General features: G+C 46.1%; 1 protein-coding gene across 1 annotated transcript in view; it reads right to left on the minus strand.

Annotated features, from left to right (window-relative positions):
* TMC2 (transmembrane channel like 2) overlaps positions 1-21923 on the minus strand; it is a 57415-nt gene that overhangs the window by 3703 nt on the left and 31789 nt on the right. The window contains exons 10-16 of the mRNA XM_058686401.1: positions 19826-20014; positions 17643-17822; positions 15976-16125; positions 13860-13988; positions 11063-11130; positions 9984-10223; positions 3710-3835 (exon numbers count right to left, since the gene is read on the minus strand). Of these exons, the coding sequence (XP_058542384.1) occupies positions 3710-3835; positions 9984-10223; positions 11063-11130; positions 13860-13988; positions 15976-16125; positions 17643-17822; positions 19826-20014 (1082 nt within the window). The remainder of the gene's footprint in view (positions 1-3709; positions 3836-9983; positions 10224-11062; positions 11131-13859; positions 13989-15975; positions 16126-17642; positions 17823-19825; positions 20015-21923) is intronic.

The raw sequence follows: 21923 nt of genomic DNA on the forward strand, positions 1-21923 counted from the left end.
TGGGGGAGGGGCAGGGTCTCCTGACCCTGCTTCCTGGGTACCTGCCCTGTGTCAGGCTCCGTGCCACGGGCATCCCACTCCACATCTCAGTGGTCTTCACCCAAACCCCATGAGGTAGAAAGGATGATCTTTTCCAGATCAGCAACCGGAATGGTGAGACGTTAAGGAGTTTGCCCAAGGTGGCCCCATCTATCAGTTCTTGGTGGAGCCCGCATTTAGCTAAAGCTCTTTCCACAGGCCTCGAGGGCTGAGAGAGGAGAGTCTGGGCGCTAGGTGCCTGCTCCAAGTTTGCTTGAAAACACAGCTGCCGAAGTCCTGGAGGTCCCTGCTTAGTGAGCACTGTCTTGGGCTGATGATTTTCAAGGTCCAGCTCCTACCGGCTGCCTAGGCGTCCTTTGAGGCCAGAGCGTGGGCTTCCCTTTCACAGGACCTGAGATCGGGGGGGTTGTGACTTGGGTGCACCACCTGAGAGGGCAGGGGCCACAAAAGCCGAGGTGCCACCTGGATGGGGTGCTGTGTCGGCCTGTTCCTTGGGGGCTTTCGTGGTTCATCCTTATTTGTCACTTTTCTCCCTGGATTTCAAGCCTTAGCTGCTCCGGCTTGGGTCTTCTAAGCTTTCCCCTCAGGGTGGGGCCCGCTCAGGGCAACTCCAGTCGGCCAGCTCCCTCCCGCCAGAGGGGAGGAATCACCTTGTCTTCAGGGCACAGCGTGGGCCCCAGACTGTCATGGGAGCCTCCTGCAGCAGAGACTCAGAGGAGAGAAGGGAAGACAGGCAGGGGGAGCGGAATCTGTTGCGCAAGTCCCTGCTCTGTGCCAGGCCTCACCTTCTCTCCTAGTTAACAACCCATTTATTAGGGAGGAATCGGAGGTGGGAGAGGATGAAATCCTCATGGGTGGCTGTGTCCCTCCGTCCCCAAATTTAGCACTTCCTGGTGCCACCTGCAAGGGTCAGGCTTGGTGTGTGGGTTCTAGAATTTCCTCAGGCGGTCAAGGCATAGGCCAGGTTGTCACCATCACCCCAGTCCTCTCTCAGGCCAGGGTGAGAGAGGCTGATGTTCCAATCAAGGATGGGAGGAAATACACCTATTTGGGGGAGCACTTCAGCACTATTTAAAAGGACTGGAAAGGGGCGCCCGGTGGCTCAGTCGGTTATGTGTCTGGACTTTGGCTCAGGTCATGATCTCATGGTCCGTGAGTTCGAGCCCCGTGTCAGGCTCTGTGCTGACAGCTCGGAGCCTGGAGCCTGCTTCGGATTCTGTGTCTGCCTCTCTTCTCTGCCCTTCGCCTGCTCTGCCTCTCTCTTTCTCTCTCTCAAGTAAATACATACATACATACATAAAATAAAACAAAACAAAACAAAACAAAATAAAATAAAATAAAATAAAACAGAAAGATTGAAGAAACTCATACCCACAATTCCCTACTCCACTTCCCATGGTCTGTCCTAGGGAATCCCTCACATTTGCCCAACGACCACATCTGCAGTAGCAAAAAAGTGGAAACAATCTACCCACCTCTAGGCAGAGGGGTGGATAAACTGTGGTTTAATCATACAGCAGATGGGAGTAGAGCCGTTAAAATGTGTGGTCATGTATTCCCCAAACATAATGTTGAGTGAGGAAAGCTATGCTGCGTGAACCATTCACGAAAAAATTTAAAGCCCAGAAAACAATAGGACACGGCCAACGTGATGAAAATACCAAACCGTGTGTGCAAATGGTTTCGAGAGCGGTTACTGTGGGGGAGAGAGAGAGAGAGAGAGAGAGGGAGGGAGAGAGCAGGATTAGGTGGGACTTGAAGTGTTATCTGTAACATTTTATTTCGTGGAAAGTGACAGATCTGAAGCAAACACTGCAAAATATTAACATCTGTTTACTCTTGGAATCATGTTCATGGTTGTCTCTACTTTTCTGTAGGTTAGGAATATTTCACAATACATAATTTTTTTTTATTAAAAATTTTTTTTTAACATTTATTTATTTTTGAGACAGAGAGAGACAGAGCATGAGACAGGGGAGGGGCAGAGAGAGAGGGAGACACAGAATCCGAAACAGGCTCCAGGCTCTGAGCCACCAGCCCAGAGCCTGATGCCGGGCTCGAACTCACGGACCGCGAGATCGTGACCTGAGCTGAAGTCGGACGCTCAACCGACTGAGCCACCCACGCGCCTCTACATAATTTTTTTTTAATGTTTGTTTATTTTTGAGAGAGAGACAGAGTGCGAGCGGGGGAGGGGCAGAGAGAGAGAGAGGGAGACACAGAATCCGAAGCAGGCTCCAGGCTCTGAGCTGTCAGCACAGAGCCCGACGCGGGGCTCGGACCCACAAACCTCGAGCCAAAGTCTGATGCTTAACTGACTGAGCTACCCAGGTGCCCCAGGAATATTTCACAATTAAAAAAAAAGCATGCCAAAAAAAGATTTTTATGAAGAAAAATGCCCTAATATTTTCACTAGTACATTAAAATTTTTTTTAACCTTTATTTATTAAATTTTTTTTTTTTAACAATTACTTAGTTTTGAGAGAGACAGAGAAACAAAGTGTGAGCTGGGGAAGGGGCAGAGAGAGGGAGACACAGAATCCGAAGCAGGCTCCAGGCTCTGAGCTGTCTGCACAGAGCCCGATGTGAGGCTTGAACCCATGAACCATGAGACCGAAGTTGGGCGCTTAACCGATTGAGCCATTCAGGTGCCCCAACATTTATTTATTTTTGAGCCACAGAGAGAGTATGAATAGGGGAGGGGCAGAGAGAGAGGCAGGCACAGAATTAGAAGGAGGCTCCAGGCTCTGAGCTGTCAGCACAGAGCCCGACGCGGGACTCGAACTCACAAACTGTGAGATCATGACCTGAGCTGAAGTCGAACGCTTAACCGACTGAGCTACCCAGGCGCCCCTCACTAGAACATTGTTGATGACAGTAATTCAAATTCAGGACTCTTGCTTCCCACCTTCTTTTCTCTCTTCCTTCGTTCCTTCCTTGACTATTTGTCATTTACTTCCTATGGCCTAGGCTGGTGTTGGGGGTAGAGAAATCATCAAACCCACCCACTGTCCTCGGGGCTTTCTCAGTCTTTGGGAGGGATAGTGGTGAGACCCAAATGTGCAGGTGCACGGCGTGCCCTGTGGAGAAGTCCTCCGGGGCCCAGCCAGGGACAGGCTGAATCAGCCCTCAGAGACTCAGAGCCCAGAAATCTTTGATATTTCTAGCGAACGTTTAGGAGGGTGCTGCAAAATACTGGCTTGCCCATCTGTATTCCTTGGACCCCGTCTTTCAGCGTGCTCCCCGAAAGACTTACAACTGCCAGTTCCTTCACCTCTGTGCCTGGAGTTTCCCTTCCATTCCCCTGCGGAATCTGTTCTACCCACGAATGCACCTGACTCAAATGGCCGAGGAAACAACCCCTCTCCCCTTTGATCTCACCCAACCAGTGACTGATGGGTGCTGGTCTACGAAAGCCCCATCCCTCACCCTTGAGCAGGATGACTCAGACACACTGTTTCCCAGAGCCCCCCCCCCCCCAACCCCCATCCACATCCACATTAAAATCATCCCAGTGATAATGACCTTCCTCCCTCACCAATTAACTATTTGCGTTCGAGTCTTCCTCTTGGGCTCTGCCTCTGGGAAGTGTAGATTAAGTAAGAGGGCAGGAAAGGAGGACCCGCCAGGGGAGTCTCAAGGGCAAGGGGAGGGGCCCTGGCTGACTTACAACATCAGCAGGATGGCTGGGATGATCAGGCCAGGGTTGGCGAGGAAAGCAAAGATCTTGCCCAGGAAGGTTGGAAAATCATTTTCAATCGTCTCTTGGATGACGTCATACATTCTGTTTTTCCCACTGTAGAGAGAACACATTACGGCACGTCAGAAAGCTCGCCTGACACACAACTGCGCCCCTGCCCCTGTGGGTCCAAAGCTGCCACTCACCCCTGCTTCCCTGGAAAACCCAGAGCTCTGCTCCAAATGGGCTGCAGGTGAAAAATGCCCCACGAGGAGCTGCCATTTGGCTATGGTTTAGAGCTGGGGCAGAGCCCCGGGTCACCAGCTTCATGCTGGCCCCTTGGTCCCTCAAAACTCAGACCACATGGGTCTCCTGTGTCTGATACCTTCCTCCACAAGATGAAACGGGTTTTCTACGACACTCGTGGGAGAAAACTGCCTGCGAGATGTAGCCGTAAGCCCAACATGGAGCTCCCTCTGGACCCCCTGGCTTGGAAACAGTTCTCCAGAGGCTTACGTGATAGACAACCTCATGGTGACTCTCAAAAACACCTACAATCAGTCTTCAGATTATAGTTTCAGGAGAATGGACCACCTGGGACGGGCTCCTGGACAGGTCACAGTGGTAATTTCGATTTTCTTCAAATACCTAAGAACCTCTATGTAGACTGACTTCCGCAAGCACCTGCCCAGAAATCATGGTCCACTGCTAGCTTTGGCTGGTCATTTCAGTGCCAAGACAATGGACTTTAGGGCTTGAAATTCCTGCTTCAAGTCCTTGCTCCTTCATTTATTAGCTGTGGGACACCATGGATAATTTACTTATTCTCTTTCTTCCTGTGTCTACCTGTTCCCTCGCTCTCCCCATTAGAGCAGTATTGTCCAGTGTAGCTATTGAAAAGAAACTAGACATTAAGTAAAATTAAGTAAAACTAAAAATTCAGGGTTTTAGTCACTCATTTCAAGTGCTTGGTAGTCATGTGACTTGTAGCTACTGTATTTGAAGAGGAGATATGAAATGTTTTCCCTCGCATAGAAAATTTTATTGGACAGTGCTGTGGAGGTTTGATATCTTTGGCCAAGGTACTGAAAATTTCTCTTCCCTAGTCGCCTCTTCTGCATAATATAGTATAATAATAATATAGTATAATATGGGATTATAAGTATAATAATAGTATTTGCCCCCGAGGGTAGTTTAGAGGACATAGATAGGAATTTATATACAACATTGTGTATGGGACCGTCAGACTGTAAGTGCCCTCCAAAATGTTATAGCCAGAAGCTTCATTTTTCTCTTCTGGAAAGTATTGATCAAGGATTGGCAAATAATGGTCTACGGGCCAGATTTGGCTTGTTATTTTCATATGGCCTGAAAATGAAGAATGGTTTTTATGTACTTAAACGGTTGGGGGGGAAAAAAAAGAAGAAGAATATTTTGTGATCCATAGAAACTGAAGTAGGAAATTCACATTTCGGTGTCAGTAGGGAAAATGTTATTGGAACACAGCCACGCTCATTTCTTCATATATGGTCTAGGGTTGTTTTTGTGCTACGATGGCAGACGATGAATAGTTGGGTCAGAGACCATTTGTCGCCATCTCAATGCTTAGTGCTGTCGCACAGCAAACTATGAATTGCCCTGATGCAGTTGTAACGACAGCATTTCAAGGGCCATGCGTATGACCATAGTATGACAGGTAATTAATTTTTTATTATTATCACCACCTACCCGTCGTGTAAACACAAGAAAAGCAAATCTCACGTGTTCTGATTTTAAGTCACAGTCAAGTATGGGTTATTTTGTCCTTGAATCGTGATGTATTAGATGATGTGTTAGTTTCCAGGATGCGCTACAACAGATTCCCACACGGGTGACTTCAAATAATACAAATTTGTTCTCTTATCGCTCTGGAGGCCAGAAGTCTGACGTGTTTCACTGGGTTGAAGCCAAGGCGTTGGGCATGGCTGCGCTCCCTTCAGAGGGAGGTTCCAGGGGAGAATCTGTTTCCTTGCCTTTTTTTCAGTATCTAGAGCTTTACTCCTTACATTCTTTGGCTCATGGCCCCTTCCTCTTTCTTCAAAGCCGGTGCCATAGAATCTTCAAATCTCTCTCTGCTTCCATGGTCGCATCACTTTCTGTTTTTTCTGTGGTCAAATCTCCCTCTGTCTCCTTCTAATAAGGACACTCGTGACTTAGGACTCACCTGGATAATCTAGGATAATCTCCCCATCTCAAGATCCTTAACTTAATCACATTGGCAAACGCCCATTTGCTGAATAAGCTACCACCCACAGGTTGCAGGGATTAGGACATAAATCTTTTGGGGAGCCGTTATTCAGCCAACCACTGCATCCTCTCTGGTCCCTGAAGATTCACATTGGTCCCACCTGCAAAACACATTCTTTGCCTTCCCTTCCTCCCCCAAAGTTGCAGCCCATTATGGCATCAACCCAAAGTCCAAAATCTCATCTAAACATCATCAGCTCAAAAGCCCCAAATTTCATCATCTAAATCAGGTATAGATGCGACTCTGGATAGGATTCATCCTGGAGCAAAATTCTTCTCTATCTGTGGACCTGGGAAACCAGAAAACAAGTTCTTTACTCCATGAATACACTGGTCAGTCGGCCATAAGATAACAGTTAAAGCTGGCTTATATAACATTCTTAAAATTTTTTTAAATTTATTTTTGAGGGAGAGAGAGAGAGAGACAGAGCATGAGCAGGGGAGGAGCAGAGAGGGAGGGGGACACAGAATCCGAAGCAGGCTCCAGGCTCTGAGCTGCTAGCACAGAGTCCGATGCGGGGCTTGAACTCATGAACTGTGAGATCATGACCTGAGCCAAGGCCAGATGCTCAACTGACTGAGCCACCCCGGAGCCCTGGCTTATATAACATTCTTAAGTACCTGGTGGGTCTTCCATGTAGGTTGTGGGAATTCAGTCCCTTAGACCAGAGGGTGGTACCCAGATCTTTCCTGGAGAATTCTGTCTCTACTTTTGGCTTCCGCTGGGGTGGTTGAGAGATCCCAGTCACAAGCTTAAAAAAAATTCTCTGCATGAATGAATATTCAGGTTTTTTTGATTCTTCAGAAGCACTAGCAAAAAGTTGCCCAGGCTGCCCCTTTGTTTTCTCTTTCGAGTGTGCTTTCCTGACCATGAATTCGTTTTTAGGGTCTTTTTCAATCTGGATAAGGTTTTCCCAAATCATCAAGTTCTGGTTCCTTTTCTCTAGTCAGCTCTTTTCTCAATTTATCTCTTTCCTCTCACGTTTCAGTTTAAAGCAAGAAGAAACCAGGCTGCACCTTCAACACTTTGCTTAGAAGTCTCCTTAGCCAAACACGCAAGTTCATGATTTATAAATTCAGATTTCCATACACTTGTTGGACATAATTCAGCTAAGCTTTCTGTTCTCTATATAGCAAGGACCACCCCCCCCCACCCCCCGCCTTCCTCCGCTTTCCAAAATTATGTTCGTCACTGACCAGTGGTGCAGTAATTAAATTGCGTTTGATTGCAGGAGCTGAAGAAATGCATCTGGAGAAAAGAAACTTACTTATGACTTTTAGAGTTTCCGGCAAAAGCAGCTGCTGGAAGAGTTGAGGACACTGAGAGCAACGTTGTATTCAAAGGACGGCAAATGAGTTTGAGTGCTTTTCTTTGGCTCTTGACGGGTCCATAGATGTTACTGATGCTATTCAGTTGTTCATTTGAGGAATTGATGCCAAGTTTGAAGTGACTGAAGGACTGATTTCTGTGAATATACTGTGTGGAACAAATTTGGCTGAAAATTTCTCAAAGAAGTTAAGTAAACCCTAATTTGGTACAACTAGTCCCGAATTCCATCCCGAATTCCATTGAATGGAATGGAATTCAGTGTGGGTGAAATGAAATGGATCTGCTAAGACGTGCTGTAGCTGATAACGGTCGAAGCATGTGTAGAGTAGAAGACGGCTTAGCTGGACAAATCGACAAAGCTTGTGAAATTTTGGATGTGTGCAGACTATGGTTATTCATTCTCTTATTCAGCTGTAGGTAATTTGCAGAAACTAGATGAATCCGTCACGCGCAATCGCCATCAGTAGTGTCGACGGTGAACTTCTTTCGCTCTCATGACTTAGTCCTTTTCCAACACGTACGTTTTTGTCAGAGACAGAAGCCCAGGGGCGCCTGGCTCGCTCAGTGGGAGGAGCGTGTGACTCTTGAGCTCAGGGTCGTGAGTTTGAGCCCCACGTGGAGTGTAGAGATTAGTTAAATACACAAAACTTTAAAAAAAGGAAAGAGACGGAAGCCAACTATTCTGACTTGCCCTACTGCACAGCAGTTCGATGGCTTAGCAGCAGGAAAGCTAACTGGCAATTGTTTTCCTATGGGAGGAGATGTGTCGTCACGTCTGGTACAGTGATGGATCCAGGCGGCAAAGGCGGCCATCCGAGCAGTGAAATTGACGTTTGATGACGGGGAACAGTAACTTTGAGCCTCTCTTATGTGAACTATTATCGCCCGCTCTCATAAACGAACTCCATTCTTTTCACTGGTAGACCTATATTACAAAAAATTACTCTCTCTTGTCGTCCTATCTTGAATTTCGTCAACAAAAACTTTGTGGCCATCTCCTTCTCTTGTTATATCGGTACTTACGTGATATGCTTGATTTTTCCTCTTGATTCCTAAAGCCTAAAATATTTGCTGTCAGGCTCTTTACAGAAAAAGTTAGCTAAGCCCTTGTGTAGATAATACCTCCCACCTCATAGCATTGTTATGAGCCCCAGCTCCCCCCAGTTTGGCCAGGGCTCAGGCTTGGCTTACTATGGATTAGCACACTCCTTTAAGTACTTGGCAAATAATACACTAAATCTTCAGAACAACCCTCTGGGGTAGGCGCTACCATTGTTTCCATCTTAGGGGCAATTAGCTTGTGGTGTTGGGAGCTAAGTAACTTCTCAAGATGACCCAGCTGGCAAATGACAGAGCTGACTCGAGAGTCTATGCTCTAAGTCAGGGGGTTGGTGACTTTTTTTTTTTTTCTGGAAAGAGCTAGATAATAACAATTTCAGGCTTGTTGAACCGGATGGTCTCTGTTGGAATGACTCAATTCTGCTGTTATATTGAGAAAGCAACCGTAGATTAGAAGTAAGCAAGTGGGTGTGGCTGTGCTCCAATTACACTTTATTTGCAAAAACTTTATGTCATGCAATACTGCCCATCTCGTTCATTTATGCTGCCTGCCTGGATCTGGTTGGAACCCTAAGTCCCTCCCTGTACAAGTGAATTTTTGTGACATGAAGGGTCTAGCTTGAGCGGTGACCATAAACCAGACGTGCTCTTCTAGACGCCGCGTATGAAGCAGCGAGAGAGGAAGCAAACATCACACCCTCATGGAGCTTCCTTCCTGACCTCACCTTACTCCTGGCCCTGGATGGTTGTTACATGAAGAAAGAGTCTGTGGTCAATAAGGCTGGAGACACTGGTGTGCATTCGTGATCTTATCGCACGATTCTTCCAATCCTTTAATACAGAGTGTGCCTCCAGCATTTCTAAGTGAGAAGGTGGCGGGTGAAAGGGGTAGCATGTTCCAAACTGCTTGAACCACAGAACTCCTTCTTACGAAGTAGAGAGATGGCTTTCTTTCCAAGGGGCCTCACCCTTGGAAAGATAGCAACAGATGCATATGGCTTCTCAATGTACCTCCTTATGCAATTATTTATTTCTTTACGCAACGCCCAGCCCCCTAAACTAGCCCGGCTTATCCCCTGAGCCCACAGCACTGACAAATGCTCTGCAGAGCGTGGGGACCCAGGCCAGGGTCTCAGTGGCTGCTTCACGCCTGAAAGGCGCTTGTAAATATATGGTTATTTTGTCTTCAGAATATCTCCCGTTACTCATGCTACAGTAAGGTAATCCAGGGCGGTAGATTATCCAGATGTTAAAAGGTCAGAGCTGTGCTGTCCAACATGGTAGCCTTCGGCCATGTTTTTCGTTCTTTCAGTGAAAATGAATTGTAATGAAGTATAGAAATTTAGTGTCTCGGTCCTCATTTCAGGTGCTCAGGAGCCACGTGTGGCTGGTGCTACCATATTGGATCGTGCAGACATAGAACCCTTCCGGCCCTGCGACAATCTCTACTGAACAGCCCTGATGATTTTGCCCAAGGCTCCATGGCCCTTCGCAGCCCGATGTGACGCTAGACCTGGCCTTCTGAGCCAGCACTCTCTGAGCGGGCTGCCTTGGGAGAGGAGCTGCTCCCGGGCAACTAAGCCTGTGCACCTGAACGGCCCGCAATCAAAGGAGGGCGGGAGGGACATGATGGCGTAGGCCACGGGCAGGAGGCTGAGGAAGAGCACCAGCAGCAGGAGGCCCATGTAGAAGTTGTTGGATCGGGAGGCTTTGAACACACGCTCGTGGGGGACGTTGCTGCTCATCACCGCCCAGCACTGGAAGTACATGGAGGTCAGCAGGCGGAGCACGTTGACGCCTACCAGTCCCGGGGCATAGAAGGAGCCCATCCTGGAAGGACAGACATCACACACCTGGTTGGCCCAACAGCAGGAGAGGCCAGGGAAGGAAGACAGGAGGAAACGGGACCGAGCGGTTGGGAGCACGAAGTCTAGCCGCTTTCCCTGCAGGTCCCGAAGGCTGGGGTCTCCCACGTAAGCAGGACATTTCTCACCAAGCCTTGGCCACCGGTTCCTCAGGGGAAGGAGGCGCTCTGAGCACCCCCGGCTTGGGCTCTGGCCAGGATTTAACCACTGTCTCACCACAAGGCACCTAGCAAATTTTTTGGCCTCCTGTCCATTTCTCCGTGGCCCCCCCTAAAACAGCATTGCTGCCCAGAAAAGTATCTGGAGTCCTTAAATTGAGAGCATTGGACACTGGCTTGCGGCGAGCCCTCGGAAGTCTTGAAAGTCTTTAGTTACACAGCCTTTTCTTCCAACTCGTGTCTCAGAGGAGGGAGCCCCTTGGCTCCTTTACTCTTCCTCTCCTTCCTATTTTCTCCCTCCTTCCCTCTTTCTTTCCTTTCCCCTCTGTTTCTCCTCCCTCTCTCCCTTTTTTTCTCCTCCTTCCTCCCCTCTCTACTTCTTCCTTTTTTCCTTCCTCCTTCTCATTCCCCTCTCTTTCTTCCTACTCTTCTCCCCTCCCCACTCTATGGTAGCACATGGGTTGGCCAGACACTACCCTGGTTCTCATCCCATCCTGCCCTCTATTTGTCATCTCAAAAGAGGCAGTTCAGAGAGGTCTGAAGATTTGTCCAGCCTCTCCCCAGCTAGCTGGGGGGCAAAGCCTGGGACGCCACTTTTCTGACTCCCCCGATGAGGTGGTCCCCAGATAGAAAATGCAGAGCTCACCAGATCATTCCTTGATTGAAGATCAAACCGAGTACATTTCCACTGATATCGAACTCAGCGTAAGAGGGCTGCAGGGGGAGGCAGACAGAGAGAAAGGAATCCGTTAGGTATCAGCCAGCCTCTATTACCGGCCAACTGGCCAAGCCAAGGCCACTCTATCCCAAAGGGCCTGCTCCGGTGACTGAAGAAACTTGGGTTTCACGGCTCTGTTTCTTTAACACGTTTTCCACGTTTCAAGAGAAGATTTGAAGTTCTCAAAGTTGAAATTTTTTCCGATGACTTTTTCGACGAAAAAAGTGAGAATTTTTACCTTTTAGGGATTGCAGGCCAACAGTGTGTTCTTGGGAGGGCACTAGCCCCTAGGAGAACATTTTACCAATGCTCTAATCAGAGATGGACCTTGAAATTATAACCGAGGCATAAATCGAATAAATAAACAAATGCGAGTAATCAGATGAGGAGTCAAATCAAACCATAGTTTTGAAAGCAAACAGGCAGGGGCACCTGGGTGGCTCAGTCGGTTAGGCGACCGGCTTCTGCTTAGGTCATGATCTCACACTTGTGAGTTCAAGCCCTGTGTCGGGCTGACAGCTCAGAGCCTGGAGCCTGCTTCAGATTCTGAGTCTCCCCCTCTCTCTGCCCCTCCCCCACTCGCACTCTGTGCCTCTCTCTCTCTCTCAAACATAAATAAACATAATAAACATTTTCTTAAAGCAAACAAGCAAACAAAATAACTAAACCACTCTTTCAATTCTCTTTTCTCCTTTTCACCTTCCTCTAGTCTCAGAGCAGTTCATGGAAAGGAAAGAGCTCAGCCAGATTCCTATTTTCAGCCTGAATCTGATTTTCAGGGTTTCGGAGATCTGTCAACTATGTGAAAGAACACAAAGTGTGTGAGCACTAGGGAGTTGGGCCTCCTTATGCAGCATGCTTAAACCGACTTCCCCATTTGTCCTTCGGGAAGGGAGGTCAAAGGTGACAGGAGGGAGGAGGAGGAAGAAGTCAAGAGAGAGAGAAAGGAAGGTCAGGCATGGCTCAAGGGAGGAAACATACGTATTCCAGATACGGGAGGGTTAAATCTTAGAAATTTGAAATTTAACACTTAAAAATATTTTTAAAAACTTCTCATCTGCTGGGTTTTGTGTCCTGGTTAGAAAATTTTTCCTCGCCCCAGGGCGCCTGGGTGGCTCAGTCAGTTGAGCATCCAACTGTTGATTTTGGCTCAGGTCATGATCTCATGGTTCGTGAGATCGAGCCCCATGTCAGGCTCTGCACTGACAGAGCACAGCCTGCTTGGAATTCTCTCTTTGCCCCTCCCCCCCCATAAACAAAATAAATAAAAGTGAATATTAAAAATTTTTTCCTTGGGGCGCCTGGGTGGCTCAGTCCGTTAAGCGGCCGACTTCAGCTCAGGTCACGATCTCGCGTTTCACGAGTTTGAGCCCCGCATCGGGCTCTGTGCTGACAGCTCGGAGCCTGGAGCCTGTTTCAGATTCTGTGTCTCTTTCTCTCTGCCCCTCCCCCATTCATGCTCTGTCTCTCTCTGTCTCAAAAATAAATAAACGTTAAAAAAAATTAAAAGAAATAAATAAAGATTGAAAAAAAATTTAAAAAAATTTTTTTAACGTTTTTATTTATTTTTGAGACAGGGAGAGACAGAGCACGGACAGGGGAGGGTCAGAGAGAGAGGGAGACACAGAATCGGAAACAGGCTCCAGGCTCCGAGCCGTCGGCCCAGAGCCCGACGCGGGGCTCGAACTCACGGACCGCGAGATCGCGACCTGAGCCGAAGTCGGCCGCTTAACCGACGGCGCCACCCAGGCGCCCTGAAAATTTTTTTGAATAAAAAAATAAAGATGGCATTCTCTTTGAGCACAAAGGTCATTACTCTTGTTCTCAGATGAAATTATGAAGTTTTCCTTGTTATGAGGAGGAGTTGAAGAGGCTTGTGTAACACTGTGGTTGGTGGCTAAAAGAAAAAAAAATATGCCACAAACCTGTACTGGCGACTCAGGTAAACAAGATATGGAGCTCAGTTCAGGGAAAGTGCCCCCCACCCCAACACCAGCGACTACAGGGTCAGTGAGTGATGCGTTGTGAGAGAGCCACACACAGGATGGATGAGGCCAGAGATTCTGCCATATCACAGAAGGCCACCCAGAGGGGAAATGACCCACAGTTAGAACGAGCAGTTTCCTAGGTAGGTGGGGAAGAGGAGTATTCCAGGTGGAGGGAATGAGTCCAAAGAGGTGTCTCAAAGCATAATCCAGAAGACTGCACCAATGGCGACTGTGTTCTTTGGGTGTTCCAAGACTTTCTGAAGCAGTCATGTCCACATCTGCCCTCTCCCACCCCGAGATTTCACAGAGTCTCAAAAATTACGAGCTACCTTGTCCCCTCATCCACTTCCATTACTGTTCCCATCGCTTGCTCAGTGCGGACTTCAAAGGCTGGTGTTCTTTGCCTTCTCGAATGAGAGGCAATGCCACTGTGGCATTTCTTTACTACCGTCTGCTCAGCACTGAAGCATGGGATCCGCTTTTCCCCAGACCAAATGCCCCCATTTCCCAGATAGGAAGGTTGCATTGTTAATTACACGGGGGCGTGGGGGAAGTGGAGTTTCCTCTGAGAAGGCAAATATGACACTTAAAGGACATACACGTGGGATACTTCAATACTTCACAGAGCAGAGATTGGCATCAATTATCTAAATAAATGCCTCGGAATGCGTCTGGCTATATCAGACAGGATGGCTGAGATGCCTTCCTGTGGAAATGTCCCTGAAACGGTGACCTACAAACCCAGCCTCCAGGTCCCAGCACCAGCAGTAGTTCATGAATCGGACGAAGCAAGCTCGCAGGAAGTCCCCCAGCAGGATGGTGATGTAGGTTACCAGCATGTCAGACACCGTCAGCCTCATGAATTCCTGCAAGGGGGAACACAGGAAAAGGGCATGGTTAAGGTCAAACCTTGCCGATCCCTTCCAATGGACTGCAGCCACGCAAAGTCTTCCTCACCCACCTGAATCTTCTCTGCGACCTTCTGGTTCTTGGTGACAGAGAGGTAGTGCAGAAAAAGGCCCCTCGGCTTTGGAAAATGTTTATTTTTAGGTCCTAGCTCTACAAGTTACCAATTGCATTGCTTTGGAATAATCTCGGAGCCTCTCGAAGCTGATAATGATATCAGCCTTGCAGGGTTATTGGGAAGCTTAGTGATTATGCATGCGAATTGCCCGGCACATTGGCAAGGCCCAGTATATGGTAGTTATCAGCACTGTTGCACAGAGAGAGGATCTGAAGTCTTCCTCCTTGCTTCCCCCACCTCCTCTGACGTGCAGCTGCCCCCAGCTAAGACTGAATCTGACCACTTGCCCTCAGGACAACAGCCAGCATTCTTCATCTCCTGCTAATTGGATGTTTTGCTTGTTATATGGAGATAATAATGCAGATTTTACACGAGGCACATAATGGAAGAGCCAAAAGCAAAGCTTTTCTCTGCTTTATGGGGTGAATATAATTTATTAATTTAAAAAAGTGGAAAAGATCCACCAGGCATTATCACAATTTTTAAGACGTCTTGGAGTTCCTATGGGGCACAGGGTCTGCTTTATTCATTGTTTGCATCCTCCAAGATGATTAATAAATGCTGGATGAATGGCCGATGAGTTTTCAGTAGTATTCCTCAATAATAATTCAAATTAATGCTCCTAAGTAAAAGACAAATCAATGTGTATCAGGTCTCCACGTCTGGGGCCTGGGGTGGAGGTGGTGGAGGGTACAGGTGAGCAGTACGTAACAGCTCACACTCGTCATTGCTACAGGTTCAGAAAGAGACAAGCTTTAATCAGTGTTTGGAACGGTGATGGGCATCCAGGCAGGAAATGAGACATTCTATCGCAGAATACTCCAAAGGAACCATGTAGGTAATAAACTCTCTTCGGCCTTCTAAGGAGGGTGGGTTTTATTGACTTGAAGACGCTTTCTCTGTTACACACGTGAGGGCTTTAGAAATGCATGAGCTAGGGAAGCTGGGTTGCTTTGTACAATAACGAAGAGGAGGATTTAAAGAGTATGGGGGAATCTGGACTGGAAGAGACAAGAAATGGTGAGTCTGAGCCCTCCATGGAGGGAAGGCTCGGGGGGCAGGAGGGAGAAAAGGCCCCCCAGGGCCACATGGGAAGGACACCGTGCAGCAGGAAAACATCTGCTCGTGGATTGATAGGCAGTGTTTGATGGACTGAGTGATGTAATCCCCTCCTTCATTGTACTTCGCCATTCTCAGTTAAAAACACTGTTGTCTGATGCGGGTGGATGTGAGTGGGTTCTTCAGGGAGCCCACGAAGAAGTGATAAACTCTGCCTCTCAGTGGGGTGGCGTACGAATAGAAATCCTGTGCAAAAATTGAGGAAAAGAAGGCCGCTGATCCCTGTGTTGCCAGCAGATACTTTAAGTGTCTGCCCAGGAAGGCAAAAGACATTAGCCTTTGAAGTCCACACACTGTGCGACCCACAGGAACAGTGGTGACCGTGGTTAGGAGAAAGGGTAGTTATTAATTGTTGAGACTAATCCATAACCATTAATTCTCTTTACAAAAATGCACAGAGGCATATACACACACGAATCCTGCATTCAATTTTTAGGAGTATTGATTCATTATTTCCGGGTGGAGAAGCCTCAGGCTTTCAGTGAGATCTGCAGTAAAACTCTAAATGAATACAAGTGGCATTAGACTGCTGAACAGAGCATTCAGAGAAATATGTGGGATGCTGAAAAAAAAGGGAGAAGAGAAAAGGTGAAACTTTCCGAAGAAATACTGGCTTGACATTTTGGTGGCTTAAAAATAGAAACATCAAGGAAGAAATAACAAAGAACTGAGAACAGGGATCACTTTTTCAGGGAAGCATAATTACTCACAATGCCCACAGCTGTCTCCCAGCAAGAACCCCGGGGCACATCTGCAGGGTGCAGGGGTGGCCGGGGGACACTCTCATTCCAACCCGAGGAGTTGTAATAGTTAAACAGAGTCCAGTGAGTGAGGTTCTTTATTTTCTCTTCATTAGAAAGCTAAAATGGAAGATGGAGATGTGGATTGGAAGGAGCCAAGGATGGTCCAACTGTTTCCATGGGAACAACAATTAAAGCAGAATATGCCACTACCCTACCACTTAGCCTCTGTCCTACCCCACAAGAGTCTTTATAAGAATACCTTCCCAGCCTTTCAGTCTGTACAGGAGAGGGGGGCATTTGGCTGAAGTCCTTGGGTCTTTTCTACGAAGTTATCTTTTCTAAGTTATTATCCATCCATCCACCCATCCATCCATTCATCCATCCAACCATCCATCCATCCATCCATCCATCTATCCAGTCGTTCATTCTTCTTTTGAGAATACTTTGAGAGTCTATTCTGGGCATGCAAGGCAGGGTGACACAAGAGTGCACAAGAGAGACAGGCTTTCCTCAGAAAGTTCACAGTCTAGTAGGTGACAGAGACGAACAGTCAATTATAGAACAGAGGGATAAGAGCTATGGGAAATATCCTCTGGGGACCAAGGAAATCCACATCATACCATGGGGGCCACAGAGAATCTCCTGGAGGCAGTGACATCTGAGACAAAACCTTGGGGAGGATTAGTCAACTAGTCAAAGAAGGGGAGAAGGGTGGAGAGACAGGCAAGAGAAATTTTTGTCCTGGGGAAGAAATGTGAGATTCAGGAGAATAGAGCAGTTCACTGGGGTAGGAGGAAAGCCAGAAATGAAGGTGGAGGGGTAGACAAAGGCCAGATACAATTACTTCCATGCTTAGAACCTTCCAATAGCTTTCTGATAACCTCAGGTAAAAATTCATGCAGCCCAATAATGAGGAGGAAGGGGGGGAGAGGACCATCATCATTTGACCCTTCCCTTAGGTTCATTTTCCCCTTCTTCCCTCCATTCCTTTCTTAGCCATCCTGCAGTTCCTTGTTTGCACCAGCTGTTCCCTCTGGTTTTTCCAGTGTCTTGTAAGACTCTCAGGTTGGGTAGGGGAAATCTGGAGTCCCTCCTATGCACTGCCATGCCGCCTGGGCTTGCCCCCATCAAAACACATGCCACAGCACACTGTAATGAACGAGTCTGTCTCCCACCCTAGATGTGAATACCCTTGGAACAGCACTGTGTCTTGCTGTCTGCTGTACCTTCAGGGCCTGACATAGTGGGTGCTCCATAACCGTCAGGTGAGCAGTGATGAAAGGTTGGGTCAATCATACCATATCATCTCAATGGACACTTACTTGGCTGGTAAACATTTATGGCAGCTACGATACAACATAGGAGAGGCTGCAGATAAAATATTATGGGGACCAAATGACATGTATATGATGTAAAAAAGACAACTAAGGAAAAAACTGTAAAGACCTGCAGCGCAATGTTAACAATGGTTGTCTTTGGGTCATAGGATTCTGGGGATATTTTTTTCTTCATTTTCATTTCCTCAACTTTCCAAAGTTTCTTCGCTTAATAGGAATTACTCATAAGGAAATTATTACAGTGGAAAAAGGAAATTTGGTGGGCACCAGGGATTAGGGGGAGTTTGTGGTCTTTACCTTGAGGTGAACATCATCCATCAGGGCCAGGAGAAATGTGTAGAGGTTCCCCAGGAAGAGTGCAAAGATGCGTCCGAGCTGCCACTTCAGTCCAATGCGTGGGTGGTAATTCTCCAGAGCAGCGATGGTTTCAAACAAAGGGGGACAAAACATACCAAGCAGGGACATCACAATTTCTACCTGAGAAAATCAGGAAAGCCTGGATTACTTGTGCCATTAATATCACTTGCTTGGCCACTGTCTCTGCACTCCCTAGGGCCATGAATCCCCGTCTCCTTCTTGCCCCCTCCTCTGCCTCTGGAGATGCCCTCTGGTCTCCACAACTTGCTGTATGGCCTTGGCTAAGGGACCAACACACCCTGAGCAGTCACTGTATGTCCCACACATCATACCTGCTCTGTGACTGGTTGCTCTCATGATGTTGCCATTAGTCTTGATAGAAATAACAAAGTTTCTTTGAGAAATAAATGAATTAACATATGGAACAGTGTTTTGTGTTCTGTAAAAGTCACGAGCTGGGCAAGAGTCACTGTGGTAGCTCTTATCTCAGGAGCATGGAAGACAGGGAGCTCAAATCACACTGACTGTTGGCTTGGTTTCTCATCATCTTCATACCTTCACACCGGCTCATGCAGTGCTTCCCACCTGGAAAGCCATCACTGCACCTCTTCCACCACTACCTTTCTTCACATGTTTGTTTAATGCACAGCCTAATTCCTGCCTTTGCCACAAACTCCCTCTGTCTCTCCAGCTCACATAAGCCTCTCCACCTGCCACACATCTGTAACCCAAAACATCTTATTTGATCACTATTCCAGCCTATTTTTGTTCGTACTTTGGTTTATTCTTGTCAAGTCTGCTTCCTAAGGAAACTGCAAAATCCACTTCAGGGCAGAATCCATCTCAAGCATTTTTGTATCCCCCTCACAGCTTAGTGACCTGATGTTTTAGATAGGTTCATTGTAAATAGCATGTAGTTTTTAAAAAATTCAATCCAATTATCATTGCCTTTAAACTGTAGTTGTAATCCATTTACATTTATTGTAATCACTGATAGATTTAGATTTAAATCTGTCTGATTTTGTGCTTTACATTTGTCCTATAAGTTCCATATTTCTTTTCTTATCCTTTCTTGCTTTGTGGGAGGAAATAGATTCTTTTTATTTAATTTATGTAGCTCATGATTCTGTGGGTCAGTATTTTGTTCTCTGGGCTTAGGTAGGTGGTTCTTTTGCTGGCCTCACCTGGATTCATTCGTGTATCCGTGGTCAGCTGATGGTTGATGGTTTCATTCATATGTCTGGTCACTGGCTGGCTATAATGTAGAATGATGAGATAAATGGGTCCTGTATCTCTCATCATTCAATAGGCTAGTCTGGAACTATTCACATGGTGGAGTTCTCGGGGTTTCCAAGAGAGCAAGTTCTAATACACAAGCCCTTTTCAAGTCTGCTTATATCATGGGTGTTACTGTCTCATTGGCTAAAGGAGCTTACATGGCCAAGCCTAGTTGGATTCAAGGGATGGGGAAACAGATTCCACCTCTTCAAGAGAGGAGTTAGAAAATCATATTGCAAACAAATATAGGAATACAATAAGGGGAAGAATTTGTAGCCATTTTTGCTAGCTACTAAGATGTTAAATTGCCAAAAGAGATTTACGGATTTAATAGAATTACAATGAAACTTCAATGCATCTTATTGTGGATCTTGTTGGGAGGGAACTCAGTCTACCAGATATCAATACGTACTATAAAGCCATAGTTTATCAGTGGCTTTATCAGTTTATCAGTTTTTAGTGCAGGAACAGGTAAATAAACCAATGGAATAGATTAGAGATCCCAGAATCACACCCACACATTAACAGATACTTGATTTTTGATGTATGGCACTGTAGAGCTGTGAAGAAAGGATCACCTTTTTAATAATTGGTGCTAAGACAACTGACTATTCAGTTGACTGACATGCTAATTATAATGGAGCTTTATCAACCTACAAAAGCCTTATAAGAGGTGACTCTTGGTTCAAATGCTCATGCTACCTGACTAGAAAGGGATGTAATTTCACTCTTTGAAACATGTCCCATAATCCAGATTTTCAATTAATTCAGCAGAATGGCATAGGAATGAGTATAATTTCTGTGTTTGCCCTCAATATTCACTTCCACAGAGATGTCCTCTTTACCTCATTTCTTTCATACCAGCTGACATTCTGCATTTTGGAGAATTCCTGCGATCGCTTCACCACAAAATAAATGAGGTATCCACTTCCACACAAACAGCAGATGATGAGAAAGTTGGCCAGGACCCGGAGAAATCTTGTCAGATGGATATTTTCTTCTTTGTTACTCTCTTGTTCATCCACTATCGATTCCTTAATGTGTGGAAATGAGATGTGAATAATTACAGGCCAGGAACCAACAGGAACCATTGTTGTTGGGTTCCTGAGATGACTATTTACTATATTTTCATAAATGAAATAATACAAAGGAGGTGGTGCAGAGCACTGTTGCCCTATGGAGAATAATTTTTTTTAAGACGATATAGCTTATTGTTATTGCTATTTTGGAACATGTGATAACAAAAGCTTAGATTTATTGAATACTTACTGTATGCCAGACATGGTACTAAACCCTTGCTTTGCATTATCTCTCCTAATCCCCAAAACAAACCAATGGAGTAGTTTCTATTATTACCCATATCTCAGATACTAAGGCCCGGAAAGATTTCAGCAACTGTCTGACTGGGATTGTTTTAAAACTATAGATTAAATAGATTAAAATGAAATGTTAAGAATATTGAGTCTTCTAATCCAGGGGCCAGCAAACATTTTCTAGTAAGAGCCATATAGTATATAGCTTGGGCTCTGCAAATCAAAGGGTCTCTCTCACAACTCCATGAAAGCAACCTTTGACAATATGGCAATAAATAGACATGGCTTTGTTTTAATAAAATCTTATTTAAAAAAATAGGCAGGAGGTTGGATTTTACCCTGGGCCAGAGTTTGCTGATCCCTGTTCTAATCTATGAACATGGTATATCTCTCTATTTATTTAGGGTTTCTTAATTTTTTTCAGAAATGTCATATTTTTTGGTGTAGCCATCTTGTATATTTGTTGTTGTTAACTCTGTTCCTAAGAATTTTATGTAATTCATGTAATTTTATTGTAAATGGAATTAAAAATTTTTTTCTAATTGTTTGCTGTTAGTATATAAAACTACAATAGATTTTTTTTTTATTATAAACTTTGCATCCTGCATCTGTAATTCTCTATGAAGACACAAGATGGCAGTATATTGGCAGACCAAAGATGATAAAGGAGGCCTCCCAGTTTCCAAAGTACCTGGAAGGAGACTTTTCCACTCAATAAACAGTTACTATATTCAGGTTCAGATTTAACTAATTTATCAACCCGTTAATATACCTCAGCTCATGCTGTTGGCACATGTGTCCTGTTATGTAAGGGTTTATCCCTGGTTTTAATAGACTCAGAGAAGCAGCTTTCACCTTCCCAGATGTTTAAAGTGCTTCATAGGCATTGACCTTCTTTGTCTTTCTCAGACAGGCCTGGAGGAAGAGGCAGAGCCCTCACTGATCCCTTTCCTGCCCTTGGATGCTCTGTCAATGGGCCCCCAGTGCTGGAAGAAGGAGAAGGGAGGAGAACCCAGGCAGCTCCCTGAGCTTCCCACTGCCAAGCTGTCAGGACTGTGGGCTCATGAAACCCATGTAGTGAGCTGCTGAGCCCAAGCTCTGCCCCTGGTGGGTGCCCCTGCCGTCTGTCTGCATTGTAGCAGCCCTCTTCGGCCAGGAAGGGCAAGGAGAGAGGGGAAGGAAGAAGACAAGCACACTGATGTCGTGCATCTGACCTTTGGCAGGTCGTGAGGGAAGAAAGTCTGACTGGTCGCATGGGGGAAATATTGAACTATCAATAGCTCTGAATGGTGTTTACAGTCATGGAGGAAAAAATAAGATGTACAGTGCTTTGGCATACCAGTTTCTGCCTTCATTCATTTGCTTACCCTTAGGTCTGCTTCTATTTTTTAAAATAAATAGAGATGTATAGACCACCTCACATATCTTTTGTGACAAATCAATGAGATAATTAAGTATGGAGTTGCACATTAAAAAAAAATTTTTTTTTTAACGTTTATTCACTTTTGAGAGACAGAGAGAGACAGAGCACAAGTGCGGAGGGGGCAGAGAGGGAGACACAGAATCCGAAGCAGGCTCCGGGCTCCGAGCCGTCAGCACAGAGCCCGATGCGGGGCTCGAACCCACGAAC

The sequence above is a fragment of the Neofelis nebulosa genome, chromosome 9 (genome assembly GCF_028018385.1).
Source record: "Neofelis nebulosa isolate mNeoNeb1 chromosome 9, mNeoNeb1.pri, whole genome shotgun sequence".
NCBI classification, from domain to species: domain Eukaryota; kingdom Metazoa; phylum Chordata; class Mammalia; order Carnivora; family Felidae; genus Neofelis; species Neofelis nebulosa.